At 41.8% G+C, this 19,152-nt stretch overlaps 1 protein-coding gene across 1 annotated transcript in view; it reads right to left on the bottom strand.

Moving 5' to 3' along the window:
• LOC103357354 (cadherin-4-like) overlaps window positions 1-18,904 on the bottom strand; it is an 81,613-nt gene extending 62,709 nt beyond the window's left edge. The window contains exons 1-2 of the mRNA XM_008281884.1: window positions 18,690-18,904; window positions 7,975-8,172 (exon numbers count right to left, since the gene is read on the bottom strand). Coding sequence (XP_008280106.1) covers window positions 7,975-8,172; window positions 18,690-18,899 — 408 coding nt within the window. The 5' untranslated portion in view covers window positions 18,900-18,904. The remainder of the gene's footprint in view (window positions 1-7,974; window positions 8,173-18,689) is intronic.
• Window positions 18,905-19,152: the final 248 nt, after the last annotated feature.

Genomic DNA, 19,152 nt, shown 5'->3' with positions numbered 1-19,152 from the left:
CAACGAATGTAAGTCGCCTTGTATGCTTAGTTTATTATAGTAGGTGACTAACGGCCCTTTCGCATAGAATGAGACAACGGCACTGTTGCACTCTGCACTCATTATTTTTAATGCTTCACAACAATGGTTTGGTTCTGCAAAGCATCGCCTGGCAAGCTCATGCTAAAGTTCACCTAATTTGAACTTCGATTTCTGTGCACTGTGACGAACGCCTGCACGGCCACTGGAAATGAGGCATCCAGCCAGGCATGGAAGGTAAACAGAGGAAAAGCTGGTGCACGTCTGAATTCCATAAATTGCATTCATAAGCTTGTGTTTATAAGTAGACCCTGAGGGAAACAGGAAGCAGGTTTCCATCCTATTGGGTATGTTAGGTACCATTAAAAAAAAAAAAACAGATTGGGTGTCAGCTAAATTAATCTGAGAGCAACATGTTGCTTCTACCATATATGTTTTGTGGTTGAACATCATTAGGTAATGTTATTTTAGCATGATGTGCAATAACTTAACCTTTACTAAATTCAGTTATGCTGACAGAACCTAATGCTTTTTGGGTAAGATATCAAATGGCGTGTACAACTTCAGAACAGAAGGTGGCAGTAGTGTGCGAGCAGGGAGTGCATTTACAAACTTTACTTCCAGAAATTGCAAACGAAGGCAGAGCAACGCATGAAAAAGAGGCGGGAGAGCTGAGAAGTTGGAGAAGTCGGGAAGTAAATCATTTACCATCCATCGATTTAACAAATAAACCACTGCACAGAAATGTCACATAACTTTTTATCTTCCGCTCTATGATTTTGAACAATCAATTTCGTCAGTGAATGTTTTCATCGTGCGATATATTCTACGTGAGTCCGGTTAATCTGTTAAGCCCTGAGCCCATTTTACAGGCCTCTTCTCGAAACTATATACCCATAATTAAATGAGTATATAACCAAAAGGTCTATTTGAATACTGTAGCTGTGGCCAGAAATGTGGCGAGTGGGTTGGGGCATCGGTGCTGACATGTCGTCATTCATTTAGCTGTTATTAGAGTTGTGTTTGCTTTAACCTCTTTGATGCATTAATTGGTTTTAACAGTGAAGTAGCTTGTTGTCGGTTTGCAATATGTTATACAATCTTCTAGATGGCTAATTCTAATACAAAATATTGGATTGAATTTGTGATTTAGTCCCGATAGAAGATTTGAAAAGTGCCCGTACTGCTAAACGCTGTGGCAATTGCAATGCAAACCACGTTGTGTCTGAAAGGGTCATTAGTCCACACCCACAGAGTGATGAAAATATTCTGTCTCTACAATGTGAGTTTGTGATTTCACATCTAGCCTGCTTGGTTTTGACTACATGAACTCAGGTCCGTTTGCAGGGTTGAGCTGGTGTGAAAGCTGTCAATCACTGTCACACCTCCCCAGTATTTCAGACATTTCAGAGAATACTGCTTTTTTCCCCAACATTTTGAAACCTAATTTTATCCACTTAGCAATTCTTTTAATCATGTTATTTTGGCTGAGTGGTAAACAACACAGTTTTGTGTGTTGTGTGCGTTTTACATGGAGCCTATACTAAGATCCAAATATAACAACTTGCCTGTGGCATTCAAGGGAAAGTCAAGGATCGCCAAAATCAATAGGCGTCATTCTCTGGGGAACATGAAAGACTGTACCAAATTTCATGGTAATCTATCCAGTGGTAGACATAACAGATATTTTAGTCAGAACCAAAGCGGTGGACCAATCAATAGACTGACCCACCGGCAGGCAGGCCGCCCAGCTGACTGACATTTCCATCCACAGAACAATTCTCCAAACAGCTTGGCTAAAAACCAGAGGATCAGAAAATATCAAACTGTATTTTTAGCTAAATGAGCTGCGGTGTCACCAAACACTGCATGTTTGCTCTGGAAGAAAATTCACGGCAGGGTCTTGGAAAAGGAAATACTGTGTGTGAATTCTTCAGGAGGTGAAATCACACAAAGCCGAGAGTTTAAAACAAGCCAAGATGTATTACCGAGTAAAAACAAAGAGCAAATGAAATGCTGACATGACTGTTTGCGCTCTCCCCACAGAGTAGACTCGGGTCTTTCCCTCCATTTCCTCCCACTTAATACTCTGCAGGAGGTCCACCCTTATCTGACAGAAGTTTATTGTTTCTTTCTTTACTTTCTCAGGTTGACGGAGTTTATGTAGTGGGTAGTGTGTAGCCAGTCAGCGTGTGTTGAAGTTGTATGCTGGCCAAGAAAAGGACCTTAGCGGTGCACGAGAACATCGAAAGAATACAAGACAAAACACAGCGCTCGAGCAAAATATGCATGAATACATGAAGTGCACATCCTGCGCAGTTCATGCGTTTGATAGAATTAATGTAGCCGCACATTTGAATGTTTTCACAGCCGGAATTTATTTCGCCCAGAAAATGAGTTCTTTGCAGTTCAACATTCATAAAGTGTTCCATATGGGCAGGAATGTGGTTTCCTAGTGACCAAGCTCTGGATTGGACTGTGATCCTTAAATACTCACATCCCTGTGTTTCACCATCCTGCGGTTTCTCTGGTGGACTAGGTTTAAAAAAAACAAAAAAAACAAAACAAGATGGAGTCCTGTTTTCTCTGGCTTTGCTTTTTCTTCTCTTTGTTCAGGGATAAAGCAGAAATGCGACCAAACAAAACCCCAAACAATGAGCATATACAAAGGCAACAACGCAGCACATGCGCTTTCCTGATCCTTTGTTTGCTGTCTGTGTAGGACAAGTAATTTCTCTCTGTGCTTGTGTATGCATGCGTATGTTTGTTTGTGATTGAGTGTGTGTGTTTGTGAGCATATGTCTCAGCAGGAAGGGAAGGGGGGGGGAGGAGGAGGAAGATGAAGGGGGCAGAGAGGAGCGGTGCAGTGCTGGTGTTGGCCGGGTGGCGAGGTGGCAGATGCCAGAAGGCTTCATTAGACTCGAGGGAAGAGGCCACGAACAGCAGTTTTTCTAGGAAGTCTATCAGACCTAAACACAAACACAGACGTGCCTCTGATCCTGGTCTAGCCCTACACTCCCTCTCTCGCTCCTTTTCTTTCTTTCTGTTTCTCTTTCATTCTCTTGTTCTCAATCATACCCACCTATCTTTGCCGCCCCCCACCCCTCCACCCCCCCGCCTCAAATTCTCCAAAGCAATCAGCTCCAGCTCACTTGTACAGTAAGTTGCTTTTTTTTGTTCTTCTCTTTCCTTTTTGTCTGTCTTTCTGGTGTTTTTGTTGTTGCCGTGTCTGTCAGCGAAGCAGAGCAGTCATTAATCACTGGTAAATGTACGCAGAGAAAGCAGACACCTCGGAGTGGGGGTGGAGGGTGGAGGATGGGGGGGGGTTCTCTCATTCTGCTCGAAAAACGCTTCTCTCAACATGCTCCATGGAGAGAGAGGTAGAAAATGGAGCACAGGTGCTGCTGCGAGCGCAATAAACACAACCAGATGCACTGCAACACACACACACAAAATCAGATACAAATGTGGGTATTTTGTGCGCTGTTTAACATGCAGGCTCCAAAGCTACTACCAGGAACTAAATGCCTACAACAAATTACTGACACAAATGACTCGTTGAGAAAGTGTAGGATATCAAATAAAAGTCTTTCTCTTCAGATCATTCAATGAAGGGCTTTAGACAAGCAGCCATTTATTTGGCTTATTGCTCTCGCTGCTGCCATTCCCCTCTATGGCATGCCTGTCAATATGATGTTCTGTGATTATGAAGGGATGCAAGTACGCTTTATCGAAATATCTGGCCGTTCTGTCTCAAGGACAGCTGGCAGACAGAGAGATTTTCTTCCAAAGAAATATTATCCAATAAAACAACAGTTTAGTTGAAATTGCAATCCTTTTCACAACCCCGAGTCCAGCTTGAAAAATAAATATCTTCTCTCTCAAAATAATATCTCTGTTAAACAAAACACTAAAATATTACACAGAGCAGATGAGGTTTGGGAAGGATTTTCCTGACTCAGTACGGGCCTTTGAAGGGAGAGTACGCTCAGCAATGAACATGATTGCTCCACGTACAGTAAAGGCAACGGCTCTGTTACCTTATTTGACAGAATCGTGTGCATTTTCATGTGATTTCCGACCACTTGATAAACCAAAAAGGCCTATTCTACTCGAGTAAATGGATTCCCAGTTAACAAAACCGGTAGAAAAAAAGGTTTCTTTATTCTCAGTTGTTATCATTTTGGCACTTGTGAATGTCCTTTGGCGCTGGCTGAAATCTCTTTGGGGAGTGCCAAAAATTCCTCTATGCAGGAAAAACCCTGGTTTTAGGAGTGAATCAACAAACTGAGAGATGCTCAGAGGGGGGAAAAAAAGACTGAGGGCAAGGATAAAAGTGATGCAATGCTTGAACAATTAAAAAAAGATAATGAGAAAAGGATGAAAAGAGGCTAATCATGTGAGGAATAACTGGTTGAACACACCTCAGCCAGCTAGCAGGGTTTGTTGGTTTTAGTAACGAATGGTCTCAAACTTTGGGAACTATGCTTCTTCACTGTCTTGTTGGGAGTTAACCAGTGTAGCTTGGCATTAAAACAGGATAAAGAAAACATCAGCTACCTTGGTTCCATCCAAAGGTAACAAAATCTGCATGCCAGTAACTCCAAAGCTTGCTCACCCACACATTTGATCTTTTTGCTTAGTTATGTGGTAATTTAACCCATTTTCAGTCTTAATGCTAGGCTAGGCTGGTTGTTTTTGGCTGCACCTTCAATTTTATTGGACTGTGGGGCTGAATTCCTCATCTAAATCTCAGTGCAAAAGCAAATAAGCATATTTTCCAAAATGCTTGTCCGTCCTTTAAGTGTTTCTAATACTTATCAGTCTAGAGTTTGTAACTAGAAATTGGATAATAACCTCCTTTTGACCTCATCCGACAGCACCCAGTTACTCTGACAGGCCAAAACCACCTTTCACACTCTCTATTATTTTGAAGCAGTCAACAATCAGCACAGTGATAAAATGCATTTTAATGGCTAAACATTTATTCAGACATCATTTTGCTTCTTGTCCACATTGTTGTTCCATCAAGGTTTTGTTCATCTTTTTGCTGACGGTTGTTCTAATGGGGGGGTTAAGGAATCGGGTGGGTGATTGGGGAGAGGGGGGTGCGGGGTGGTTATGTTGAGTCTTTATTTACCCGAGCAAAAGAAATCGATGCCTTGCTGCCGTAGGAGAAGTGTGTGGATCAATGGAAGGTTTCAAAAAGCCCCTGTGAAAAATCAATGTCCCTTACATGCTATTGATGGCTGTTTGGCCAAAGAAGAAAAAGAACGACAAAGACCACCTGTTTATTGTGAAAAATGATTCCCCCCACTTCTTGTTTTAGTCATTCTGTGAGCTCTTCCTCCTCGCATTTCTGAATCGTTTTCATTGCTCTCCTTTGCTCGTCTTTCGTTTGGTCTTTTTGTTAAAAAACTTACGCAACGCTCATCTGCTGTGAAAAAAGCGAAAACACTGACGTCCATTATCCGCAAACACAGAATAGCAGTCAGTCTCCCAGCTCTGACACTAAAGGCTGATAAGGTCTAATATTAAGCCACAGAGTTACACCGCGCACAAAACATCTTGACGTAGTGGAAAGAGTGTGGAGTTCAGAGGCAATTATTTCAGCACTGCTATTAATAAAAAAGCAGTCAATAACATCCTACTGAGCTCTGACACCGCCTTGGCTTTAGAGGCCGATGGGAGTACACTTCTGCCAAGACTTTACCTATGCAGTCAACATTTCCCTCGAGCCATGTCAGGCTGCGAGCTCAGAGGCCAGTCAGTAGGGCCTCTGTCCTGACACCTGCCCGATCCTGTGCTAGCCTGATCAAAGTGACAGTGCTGCCGACCTGCGGAGATGCAGGTGGGGGCTGCTGTCACCCCACCTGTCCAACTGATGGCAACTTGGTCAAGGCAGGGAGAAAAGCGGTGGGATGGCGGGGAAGGCCACTGTCTGCATGTCACTCAGCGCTGTGTTGGATGACAGAACAGCCCATTAGGAAAGAGACTGACTTCACAGGCCATTAGGGGAGGCATCACACAGTCACAGCACACGGAGCACTGAGTAATGGCACAGTTGGAGGGAGACGGTAGGACTGCAACTTCTGCTTCGCAATGTGTTTCCCATTAAAATGATACGTGAGATTAAAATATAACAGGCGGGAAAAAAAATGCTATCTTGTGTTTGACGACACTGAAGAATAAAATGTGTGTCTTTGCTTGGATGTCGTTTTGAATGAGTTCTGACTGAATTTTAAAGCTTGAGCCTTGATACTTCACAGAGGACAAAAGAAGTTATTAAAATGCACTAAACACATAAACAATACGTATGGCGAAAACATCCCCATGCCATCCACCCCTTGTCTCCTTGTTAAAATCTCTAGTTCTCAGTATGGCCTTGCCTGCCCTCCAGTCATCATTAAAGAGAAAGACGGGAGCCTGAGTGCACAACAGAGGCATCAACACGCATCACTTCTCCTCTGCTCTGAACGCTCAACTCTCAGCAATCCACCAGCCCCTGACGGACCTATTTACTGCACAAAGTGGATTGTGTTTGGCTGCACACTATACTTCCAAATGGTCCTTTGATACCCTCCTCCCTGTCTTCCTGCCCCATGCATCCCCCCTCTGTCTCCCTCTCTGGTTTTTGCCCAGCTCACAGGAAAGCAGCAGACCTGTCTGACCAGTTTATTGCTGGTGCAGCACTACTGAAGAGCTCAGCAGGCTCAGATGAGAATGCCACACTGTGCCAGGCTGATGGGACACACTCCAGCTGTAAAGGCATCCCAACTCCAAAACACAGAATTACAAACTCTCTCCGCTCTCGCTTGATGTTTTTGTCTCACTATATAAAAAAAGGAGACTAAAAAAAAAGTTTCCTTCAAGAAGCTACCCAGGGTTTCCCCTGGGGACTGGATGAAACCTGGTTGAAAAACAAAGAACAGAAACAAAAGAGGAAAAAAAAAATTGCTTAGCATTACAGTGCGCACCACAAGCTTAGAGTCTAGAGCTTTGCTATGAGAGAGACAAACCATGCATTCTGTTGTGACAGATTCTCTGAATTTTAAGCTCTCTGCAACTGAAGCCTTTGCACAGCAAAACATTTACACAAACTTTTATTTATTCATGATTTTTGCAATTCGACAGGTGTACAGGCTCAACCTCCAACCTTCAACATCTCGTGTTTATATATTGTACTTATCAAAACTCAATGTTTTGCAGAAATGAAATTTGTTGTCAGTTGTTGCTGCCATATTCAGCATTGAATGCTAAATAAGAACACAAGTAGAGGTGTTACTGTGTGTGTATTCCTTGTTCTTTAGACACACAGGGAACACATCTGCAGAAATAATGCTATTATCAGATCACTCTTCATGTTGTTACTTCTGATTTATTTTAGTTCTCAACCATTATGTCATTATGAAAGCATAGGGAATGAACGACTGCCCTGCTCTTTTGAGCTCAACAATAGCGGCCTATCATGCTTTCTTCTTACATCTCACAGGAGGGCCAGAGTTATGGCTTCAGTAAAGATTCTGTGACAAATTGTATTGGTATCAAGGAGCTATAAAAATAGTATTGAACCTCAAACAACCTTTCTGAAATGGCCTGATAAAAGAAATAAAGGATGCATAAAGGGGAAGAAATAATCATTCGTTTCACTGGGGAGGGAGAGTTTAGCTGCTTAGCTGTTCTGGAGCCTGTTCTGTCTAAAGGGAAAACTTCTCAGGGTGAGTCAGGGCTGTTTAAATACCTTAAGATTCCGTGGCTATAATTGCATCAGGGGAACACAACATAATCATGAGCAAGAATGTGGAGAACAAACCAGCCATGCTAATGTATTTCCGTTCTTTACCGCTGTCTATTACACATGTCCCTAATCAGCATTAGCTTTCAAGTGTCCTCAAGAAATCCCAGCTGCAAATTCGGAACAAATCACCGATGCGACCAATCAAATCTGTCACTTACGCTGACGAGCATCTGAGGGAACGGTCCTCGAGAATTTTCGGCCACGTTGATTGGCGGGATCACCCAGTCCCTCTTCTGCCTCCGTAGACCCTTGGTGCGGTTGAGGCCGGACCCCGAGAACATGATGACAGTAGGTGGAGCCTGGAACGCCTCCTTCTGCTCTTTTCTCTCAGCAACTCTCCCCTCGTCCTTTGTGACCTTTAAGACAACACAAGACTTTACTTAGGAGGCTGGATGTGCTGTTAATGATTACAGCAACTGGCATTTTCAGGCACAAAGCAGAAATTCACAACAACATTTCTGAATTGGTAATGACATTAAACAAATATTCAGAAAATGTTTGTGAATTCCCTTGAAATTTTAGTAGTTTGGTCATTGTGCTGGTCTATATTTTACATAGGTGACAGACAGACTTTTTTCAATGCTGTGCTTCTTTGGTTGCTACCTCAGCCTAGAAGGCCGTGACAGACAGTGATGGCACCATTCCCTCACTGATTAAAAGCCCACTTAATATGTTGAAACAATAACCACAGTGAGAGTGTGAAAGGACTGCTCCCAAGTTTGAATAAAAATCTGCCTGTGCAGTCTTGCTTTAGCTATTGTGATGCTATATGTGCAGCACTCGCATCTATTATTTATTTAATGTTCATTTACTACACAAACAAGTGCTATATACGTGCACGTAGCCTATTTATTATATGCTTCTGTAACCTAAAATGTTTCTGTAGAGAATGCAAGATGTTGCCATGGAAACAAAGTGCACATTGTGCATCCTGTATTTTGAATTTGAAGCACCTAATGGAACCATTCACACACAAATTCATTCATCCATTCATTCAATCAGTTGCCGAATCACTCATTCCCTTTGTTCACTCACAGTCTTTGTACACATAATTGGAGATAAGGAAGCAGATGTTTTTCAGCAGGTAATTTGTTTTTTTTTTTAAGATGCTGTGTGCTAAACTATGTGCTGGGTTTTGGTCGGACTCTTTTTACTTATCTATATTGTGGATTTCATAAAGTCAACCTTGTGTTTCTCTTATTAAAACCTATAAACTAAAGCAATCTACACAATGAAATATCCTTCTACTTATATCATTTTGATCCGTTTGCAATATGTTTCATCTAAGTCATAGGTGTCAAACTCTGGCGCGCGGGCCAATTTTGGCCCACCACATCATTTGTTGTTATCATGACACAACAATGTGCCTACACAGGGCTCCAGACTGTGACCAAAATGTACTCATATGTGACCATTTTTGAGTGTGTGAGAGCTAAAGTTCCACGTGGTCGCATTGTGCAAGTGAATGATGATCATCAGGCTGATCTGGTTCCTTCTGTCGGCACAGGTAGCTGCTGCTCCAGTTATTGTGGTTGGAAATAACCATATTTCTTCCACATTGACTGACGGGTAAAACAGTCTGTTTCGCTGATACCGTGCTCCAATGATAAAACGATATATAGCCGATTATGATTATGATTATACACACGCGCACACACACACACACACAGAGCGAGGTGAAAGAGGGAGAGGTCCAACACACCTGTTGATAAAAGTGTTCAGGTGCAGGTAGGCAGATCTGGACTGAGTCAGTTAGGAAGAAAAAGTAGGCCCACATTCAATCTGGAAGGTTCAAATTTTAACAGTGATCACAGTTCTGACCCCTTAAACATGAAGGCCAGTGGTCTGGACATTTAAAATGCGCTCAGCTCGTAGAAAAGTCAGTTCATAAAAAACTCTACTAATAGAAAACTTCTCAACTTTGGAAAATTAGTGTAGAACACGCTTTCCACTGTTTTCCAACAAATGTTTGGTCACTCACCTGCCAGAGGAGCAGACACCAGGAAGCATCTACCGGAGCCAGCATGTGAGGTGTTTAGGGAACATTTGTAAAATGTACTATAAACTCATACACATGTTCAGCAATTGTTTAGTCTGTGTCCAGTTAATGACAAAATAAATATATTTTCAGATTAAAACATTTGACAAATATTAAGTCTTGCATCACTGAAAATCACTACAACATAACGAAGTTATGCAAAAACAACTATTCATCAGCTGCATGGTGCACTAATAGCTGTGGCAATGCTGAACCAACAAAATATGGGGTGGGGGACCAAATCATTAGCTCGTGTGACCAACGAAGAAAGTTACTACCATTGGTATAGTTAGTCTGGAGCTATATATATTGTACTTTAGGGTTAGGCATGCACAATATTTGAATAAATAATATAGAATAAATAAGAATCAAATGCAGAGACAATTATTCACCAATATGTTAAGGAGTCGTTACATTTATACAGTCACTACAGTCACTTACAACTACAACTGGCCCTTTGAGGGCAAACATAATGCTTATGTGGCCCGGGATGAAAATGAGTTGGACACCCCTGATCTAAGTCAACTAAAATTCTCAGTTTAGTTACTTGCACCATAACTGACCTAATAAAGTTTCTAAAACAGACCAACTTAGAAAGTAAAAAATACTTGACAACAGTAGGAAAACACTACCTCAATTCATAAAAAAGTGTAACATTTACTGCCTGAAGCATGCATTGTGACCACCAGTTTGCCCTGTCATGCATCAGACCTGAGCAGGACAGAACTGGTGTGAAGTGTCTGAATTCCAGTGCGTGTGTATGCATGTGCGCATATATGCCAAGGAGATCATAAAAGTCAGACTTTGTCATTTACACCGGGCATAAAAAGCCTATTAACAGGGAGCATGTCTGAGGTTGGATTTACAGCCTCTTTGGGCAGACAATGACAGCTGAGTCACAGACACACTTCAATCATACAGTATGCTCCCGTCATACACTTCCCTCACACGCTTCCCGCAGGCAGAGAGAAATGACCACCACAAACCTGTCTTTTTGAAAGATGCTCAAATAAGGAACTTGAAGGGAGCCCATTTTCAATCTCCTCATGAACATTAACCCATCCATGAGTCAGAACAGCCACATCAAACGGTGATGCTATCAGGCATTACATCTATTTTATTATTGTCCTTGTGTGCAAATCACATGACAGTTAACATACAGGCAACAAAGTCCAAAGAATCTACTTTACTATTGAGGTTTCTGAGTGGGTAGAAACAAATAAAAGGCATTTAAAACACATTAAGAGAGATTTAATTGTGTATCCCTGGACTAATTAAGGAACCCAGCTACAAATAATTGAGCATATTACTTCTGATGTTCATTTACACACATTTCAAGGGAAAAGTTCACCATCTGAAGGCTTTCTCCTTCACATTTACAGTTCCAGTGGCTAAAGTAAATATATTGTGATCCAACCTGGAGTTTTGTTCAGTTTCCCAACATATCTCGGGGTTACAAGACAGTGAAAACATGTCAAAAATTCAGTCACGAACATCATTGCTATACATCAGTTGGACTCAATCACATTCCCCTGAGCTATCCCCTGCTCCCCAGTTCATCCCCCCCTCCTGCCCTCTTCCTGCAATGGTATTGTTTTTTTTTCTCCATGTCTCCTCCCAGTCAGTAGGTCCTGACAGCTCGTCTCAACAATGGTGATTCCTCCAGCACTGGAATGTGTTCGGCTGATGGTGAACCAGCAGGTAAAACAACTGCACAAGCTTCACCTATACCCAACACTACCTACCAGCAGGCTCCACCAAATTCCCAGTTCATGTCTTTGCACTGTCTACTCCAGGATCACCAGCGGAGAGAACATCTTCACTCAGTCGAGCCTAATTTATACACAGTGGTCCAGTTCTAGCAGTTCTCCCATTTAAATGTGCTCCATGTGAAACTTATAAAACTGAAACCATTTTTTAAAAAATAGCGAAACGGTTGTAAGGACAGTAAAATTAAATCAGCCTAGTCACCTTAAACATCACACTCAGGCAAGTATTATCAGTATCAGTAATCAGGGGACCCAACTTCAAATCCAGCTGCAGTCTATTCCATTGGAGTAAAGCAATAATATTAACGACCTCATTACAAAGCAGTGTTTTGAGGTTTAGAAACACGAGACGGAATGAGTTCGATGCCAAGTTTTGTAGATAGATGGAAAAGTTGGCCCAGAGCTCATAACAGATAACTATAAGCACCAGATCAAACACACAAACATGTATTTATGGTTTTCAATCACATGCCGAATAAGAGTAATGCCCAAACCGAAGAACCTGATGAAGCACTGATAGGGGAAAACAGTTTCATTACAGTAAAGGGAACACTGCAAGCAGAGAGTGGAGAAGATGCGGCAATGCTAAAAGTCTGTAAGCATGTGTGTGTGTGTGTGTGTGTGTTCGTGTCAAATAACAAGAAAAATCTGGGCTTGTGAATTCAGCAGCATAAGAAAACGAGCTTCAAACACCATACATTTACATACAAAGAGAGTCGTGTTGTTAAAACCTCTTCCAGTTTTTCATTTTATATTACTTCTGTGCAATTCGCAGCTTTACAGTTCCTCCCCGGCAGTTGACATTTGAGAATAAAAATAAAATACAACACAGGAGCGGGCTACACTGTTGGAAGATGGCAATGGCTTCTGGCACATATTGAAAGTTGAAGGTCCTGTACGATGCAGTCTATAAAAAGTGTTTTCTCTTTGTCTCTCTCTGTTTGTTCTTGCTTGGTCAAGGTCCCTCAGAGGGTTGGCTTGTATCTGCCAGCGGAAACAATGCTTTCAAGGCTGACTTCATTAGATGGACGCCCAGGAAAAAAAAAAAAGCTTTTAAGGGTGCTTTAAAGAAAATGTGTCAAGCAACCTGGCATATGGTGTGTATGTGTTTGTGTGGGTGGGTTAGGGGTGTGGAGTGTGGAGGGGCAGGGGCTAAGGTGTCATGTTCAGTTTCATCAACCGAGTGCTACATTTCAGACTTCTTGCACGGCGCAATCCAGGGCGCTCTGGGAAAACGGTGCAAAAGGAGAGGTTGTTACAGGAATGTGGTAGGAGAGGAGATCATAATTTAGCATTAAGTTGAAAGAAAGACAAGTGTTGGTGCTCCACTTGGGCACAATGGACGAATATTTAATTTACAGTCGACGCTTTCTCAGATGGTTTAAATGACAAACGCTATGCTTTAAACCTGCATTAACGGATTGTTTTTGCCAATTATGGGCGGCAGCTGTAAAGAACACTGACCTTTGACAACCGTATGAGTCAGTATGGCTCACGTGTTAGCGACCAAGACATATTCAGACACGAAAGACACATGGAGCTAAAGGATCGTGCACGACCTTAATATAATCTGCTTTTCAGAGTGATTGTGCAGATAATGTCATTAAACGAATAAATAAGCAGCACTGTCTAAACATCTGTGCCTCATATGAACTCAGCGAAATTGGATGCATTGTACGTCTTGGAAGCGTAACGTTTTTTTAAAAGCCAAAAAGCGCCGAGCTGACCAGCATCCTGAGAGAAGCGTTGTTGTGAATTCTTCTTGTTAGAGACGGTGTGGACTGTGAATATAGATGCAGCAGTTAATGTTTACGCTGGTTGTGCAAATTAATTACGTGAGCTCTGTCTCCGGTGCCATGTCAGCATTCCATTTAATCCCTTTTTTGATTCATTACTGAGCAGTTGCCTGTGCAAGGAGTCAGAGGTTTTCTGAAATATTTAAACAATCTTTCTGGTTAATAGTGTTGTGTGCTATTGTCGTTGCAGTGTATGGGGTTATTTGGGGCTGTGCTTTTGAAAATAATAATTTACTGGTAGTATGTTGTTCGATTTCTTATGTTTATCCATAAATGTTGTAGCCTAACAAGAAACAATTCTCACGTTCTATTTGTGGGTGTTTTAATTCCAGAAACTACAGCATCGGGAATCATGTTAATGGCTACTTTCACCTGAGAAAAAGATGAACATCATTTGGTGACTCAGTGCTCTCTAATTATTACTGATTATCCAGCTGGTCTTGGATGGAAATTTAACAAGCCTCAGAGTAGCAGAGATACAAGTCGCCACTTCTGCTCTTGCAGAATATTATCAGCGTGAGAACAGAGATTTGTGAGATCAGCCTTGAGTTGAAGCGATAAGCTTTGTATCCAGTCAGCCACATACGCAACTAATCATGTCATCACATGAACTCGTGTGAGTTCAACAAACTCTGTGGGGAGAACTGTTAATTTAGACCGTGGTCTAGGATTCTACCCCAAAAGATTGTGATATAATCTTTTGGCCAGACCTCCCACTACTATGTAGAGCATCATTAACAGTCTTATGGAGTCATATTAGTGTGCATTTGATGATGGAAAGTTCAATATTCACTTTGCTTTTAGCTCTGATTTTGGTCTCCACCATCACCTGACGGTATTCTGTCTCCTCCTTGGCTGTTAAGCTAAATGCTCCACTATATTCTTTGTATTGCTGATGACTTTTCTGCATGCTGTTTGATAGTGGGCAAGCAGGATTTATCTGACATTTTTTGCTAAAACCATCTGCTTACAAAGTGAAAGAGTGAAGCAGTGAAAACAACACAGATGAGAGCGGTGGGAATCAACCAAACCAGATGAGCTGTGAGTCTTACAACTGAATGAAGATTGAGTATAGCGAGTTAAAAACACACTCCATAGAGCACCGGGAAACTGCAGAGTTGGGTGATTAATATCTGTGAGACTGTCACCATGGGCAACAGCATTCACACATACATAGTTTTCAGATAAATTAATTTCGTCCAAAAACTGATTATAGCAGCTTTAAATAACTCTATGAAAAGGTCACAATGTCATTTGTGGTAAAAGGTTCAACTACTACTTCTAAAGTCAAGCATTAGCTTTTGACCTCAACAGCTATTGTAATATGTTAAAGAAGTCTTTTTAAGTAGTCAGAACAGCATTCAAAGCAGTCATTAGAACATCTACAAATTTAACAATGACGACTGAGGAAAACTCCACTTGTTGTGGAGGATTGTTCAACTCAATCAAGAGCTTTTAACCTTCGGTGTTTTACATGTAATAGAACTGTAAGGAGGAGATTTACAAAAAGACAGCAATACGCTTATTGGTAGTATTCTTACAACAGTGTAGTTCAAAGTACTTAGGTAGCAAGCAGGCATTTCAAAAGAATAAAATAAAATATATAATAAGATTCAATAAAATAAGTCAAACCTGAGCCAATAAATTGGCAGTACCAGTAAAATAGAGTATCTTTAAATTCTTTCTGTCTCCAATTACCAGGGGAGGTATAGCAGCATGTCCTATTTTGACCAATAGGGGCGCTGTAACCCTGGAACAGACAAAATCTTGCTCATACTCCAGAGCAGCTGGCTCTCAATGCTCGCGGCCCACAAAGCACCAACACTGCATCCTCCTCCCCCTCGTACCGTGCTACCAGTCTGTACAAGAGACAGACTAGACCTCCAAACACATGTTGCCATATTCCATGTTCACTGAAACATGCACATGATCCTCTGCATTTAGTCCATATTCAAGAGTCTAACCTCTGCCAAGCACAACATGCCTGTGTGCGCAAAGAGGGTTTGTCAGCAGAGCGGGATGAGACAGATGTGAGCAGGGTCTGGACAAATGTATTCTTTTTCTTCAGAGAGAGGAAGGCTTAGTGGGGTTGACTGCAGGGGATGGTTGCCCCACATCCCACCAGTGCGGTGAAGGGAGGCAGAGGTGGAACGAGACATGTTTGGGATGGATTGAGGGGGATGAGGAGAAGGGTTGTCAGAAGCAGATGTGACCCCCCCCTTGCCTAAATAAGTCATGCTCCAGATCCTTTTATCTACACATGCTAACAGGTACTAGTGAGTTCCCTGAGGAGAAATGTAGAAAGAAAAAAGACGAAGAGAGAAAAAAAAAAAAAACTGAGAAAGAGACACAGAGAGAGAAAGAGCTGTGCCCATCACCGCTGCAAAAGGCTTAAGAGAGCTTTTCTCTAGCCATAGTGTAATTCTCATCAGACCCTGCAGCTCTGATTCACGCTTTCTTATTGATACTCACGCAGAAAGCAAAAAAAAAAGCACAGGAAGGTGATGAAATTGATTTTAAAGGAAAAAAAAAAACAGGTTAAGCGGGGATGTCTTTGCACTTATTCAAACTATTATGAAAGATGGAGGATAGGAAGCAGAAGCAAACTGGATGAATATCGGAATTTTCAACGACACCTTTATAGATTTCAGAGATTTTAAGGTTGTGTTATTTCCCTTTTTTTTTCCCAGCACAGAATGCACGCATTTATTTTTTTATTTTTTGGCAGACAACCCTGCACACAATAAACCTCTAGGCCTCAGATATAAGACACTTTACGCAATAAACAAAGACACAACCGCACACAGACCGTACACAGCAATGAAAATTTAACGCAAAATTAGCATAATTCACACTTGATCCAACATAATCTCTTACAATAAAATAATATTCTCGCACATATACCAGACACCGGCGCTTACGCACACTAACACTATGTGAACAGGAGTCACTGAGTGTGAAATGGATGCGGGCCCCCCCAGTCCTGGTGCCATCAGCCTCAGCCAGCTGGCGGTGGTCCCAGCTCTTCCCCTCCACGCCACTGCCTCCCCAAAACCCTGCACGCTTTGATATCAGCCAGCCCCTGGCTACCCAGACATCTGGAAGTTATTATTCAACAGAGCACGCCACAAAGCGCCATTTCCATAATGAAACATCACATTTTGTTTCAGCGCCCTGCTTTCTCCTTCTGCTCTCTTACATGTTTCTTACAACTTCTAGCATATTTCTGACCGCTGACCATGTCCGGCTCTTTCATTATTTGTCAGTCTATTCATGGCTCCTCAGGATCTCCTTATTAGCTGACTCACTGGAAAATGAAGTAAAATAGCGAGTCATTTGACCTTTAGCACAATATGGTTTAATACTGAAGCTCATACTGTTCTGTGCAGTGAATCCTTTGAACCAACCTGAGTTACTAAAGTGTGAAAACAAAGGCCATTTAAATGAAGGTCTATTCTGAGCCAGAACAACATACTTATCTTTACTCCCATGGCTCCTTTGTTGGCTGATGTCCCACTCACTACTGGTCTGATTCTATGACTAACTTTGTGCCATTTCTTCTTTTTCATATGGGTTTTCTCCATATGCACTACAAAGAAAACCCATTCAAAATAAAAACGTTTATTTTTCAGTTCGAAGTGGATTTTAATGCCGGCACTAAAAATCGAAATAATAAAAAGTTTAACTATCTGGAAAGTCATGAAATGTCAGACATTCAGACTAACTCTGCTGGATCGGAGAAGTTATTTAACGGTTTTATTTTCATCTTTAGCTGACAAGCAAATACATACTTCACAGTTTATTAGCTTAGTCTTGTTTATTATTGAGTTATGATTAACGCAAGACTCAAAGCAGCAGCACCACAGCTCAAAAATGGTTTCTGAAGTGAAAAAAAGATGAAAAGATGTATTTTTTGCCACAACTGATTATTTTGATCACTCGGAGGCTGCGAAAGCAAGCTGTAAAACACAACAGTGACCTTTTACCTTTTAAGGCTATATGAAAAAGTTGCAAACAGGCACCAAAGAGCAATATTGGCATTTATTTGGTGTTGTTGTGTTTTGTCAAACGTCCGTACAATATTGACCTTTTTAACTCTGTTTTGGGTCTCCACCAATTCTGAGGAAGGTATGTCAGCTTCTTTAAAGGCTAAAAGCTCCATTGTGCTCACTAGCTAGGCGCTAAGTTTATTTGTTTGCTGGTACTTAGCAAGTGGCGTGGGTGTTTAGAGCTGCTGAAAACAAAACCAAATCAATGAGCTGAAAGAAGCTGGAAGTCAGGTAATTATTTTCCATAGTGACTAAAGCCAACGCCTTCAGATGAGGGTCATTCCATGTACTTATGAAGTTATAAAGGCTCAAAAATTCAGGAAAAATGCCAGAATCTGGAATTTAAAGGACCTGTAACTACGAGAATATCCACAGCATGAGGGGAAAGTTTTGAAAGGCTTCATTAAATATACTAAAGTTATTGTACATAAAAAAAATCAGCTGATTTGGAGGGGGTCAGATGAGAACTTTCTTCAGATTTATGGAATGACCCAATATAGTCAAAGGCAGATTACAAACAGTCAAATTTCAAAGCAGCTACAAAACTTAAGCGTGTTTCTTTGGCTGGGAAATGACAGCTGGTTCCTACCTAAAACTAAGTTTGCCTGTCGAGACTAAGTGGATCCTTTTCAGTCATTGCATCGTGTAAGTGACATGTTTGTCTCGGTTAGATTTGATCTCATCCGAAACCTAATGACTATCTGTGTGAGACGTCTACAATTGCACCGAGTTAGTGAACACAGGCTCCTAATCATTTGTGTTGTCACTGTCTAATCTGATTAACACTCGCCTTGATATTGACTATCAGATCTGGCCTTGTGGTTCTGCAGTCATGGGGACAGTTCAGCTCAATCTGCTCGGTCTTCACATGACCTCTGACAGCTTTTAAATAGAGAAGGAAGAGCCGAGGACCCTGGGGTATCCGAGGCACAGGATGTTTTCCAATAACAGCTTATGGCTGAGAGGAATCGTACTCTCCCCCTGCGGCAGTGTGATTCTATCACTTTTAACCGTGTGCTACTGATACTTCTTTCTGCTCCAATCCTCCCCCTCCCCTCTCTCTTTCTCTAAAACCCCAAGGAGTTTTGACCTGATTCTTGACTGTTACTATCACCAGACCACTGGAGAAAATGTGATGGGAACAGGAAACTCTGGGATGATAATTGAAATTTGAAGCATGGTATTTCTTGTGTGTCTGTGCTTGGCGAGTGTGTAACTCACCTCATTTTCATTTTGTTGACGCGATGGCCGGTCAATCAGTGCCAGTTGGACCACGGTCTCCCAGACATGTGTGTGCGGACCACTCGCTGTCAGTTTAAACTGGACTGGTTCGTCCAGACTGGCTCCTTCTCCCTGGGCGAAGATGGATCCATCTGTCCTCACGCTGAAGATGGGGTCACTGCTCTGGAAAACCACAGCTTCGTTCCCCATGCAGTCATCAAATTTTACTGTAGACGAGAGAGATTGAGAAACATTTTATAACACCATTTCTTAAAAGGAGTAGCAACTAAGACATAAAAATTGGCACGGTAGGTAGGAATGCAGCTGCTGTACTAACTCACAAACATACACACACAAACACACACACATACAGTAGGCACATCCCAGCAGGAGGTAAATAGTGGAGTGACTGCTCTTAAGAAAGATTGTATCATTGTGGTTAGTCTGACACTGGTGCATCTCA

This window comes from Stegastes partitus, unplaced genomic scaffold, assembly GCF_000690725.1.
Source record: "Stegastes partitus isolate 25-593 unplaced genomic scaffold, Stegastes_partitus-1.0.2 Scaffold249, whole genome shotgun sequence".
Lineage (NCBI taxonomy): Eukaryota > Metazoa > Chordata > Actinopteri > Pomacentridae > Stegastes > Stegastes partitus.
Note: the sequence above shows the minus strand (reverse complement) of the source record. Positions and strands in the feature narration are given on the sequence as shown.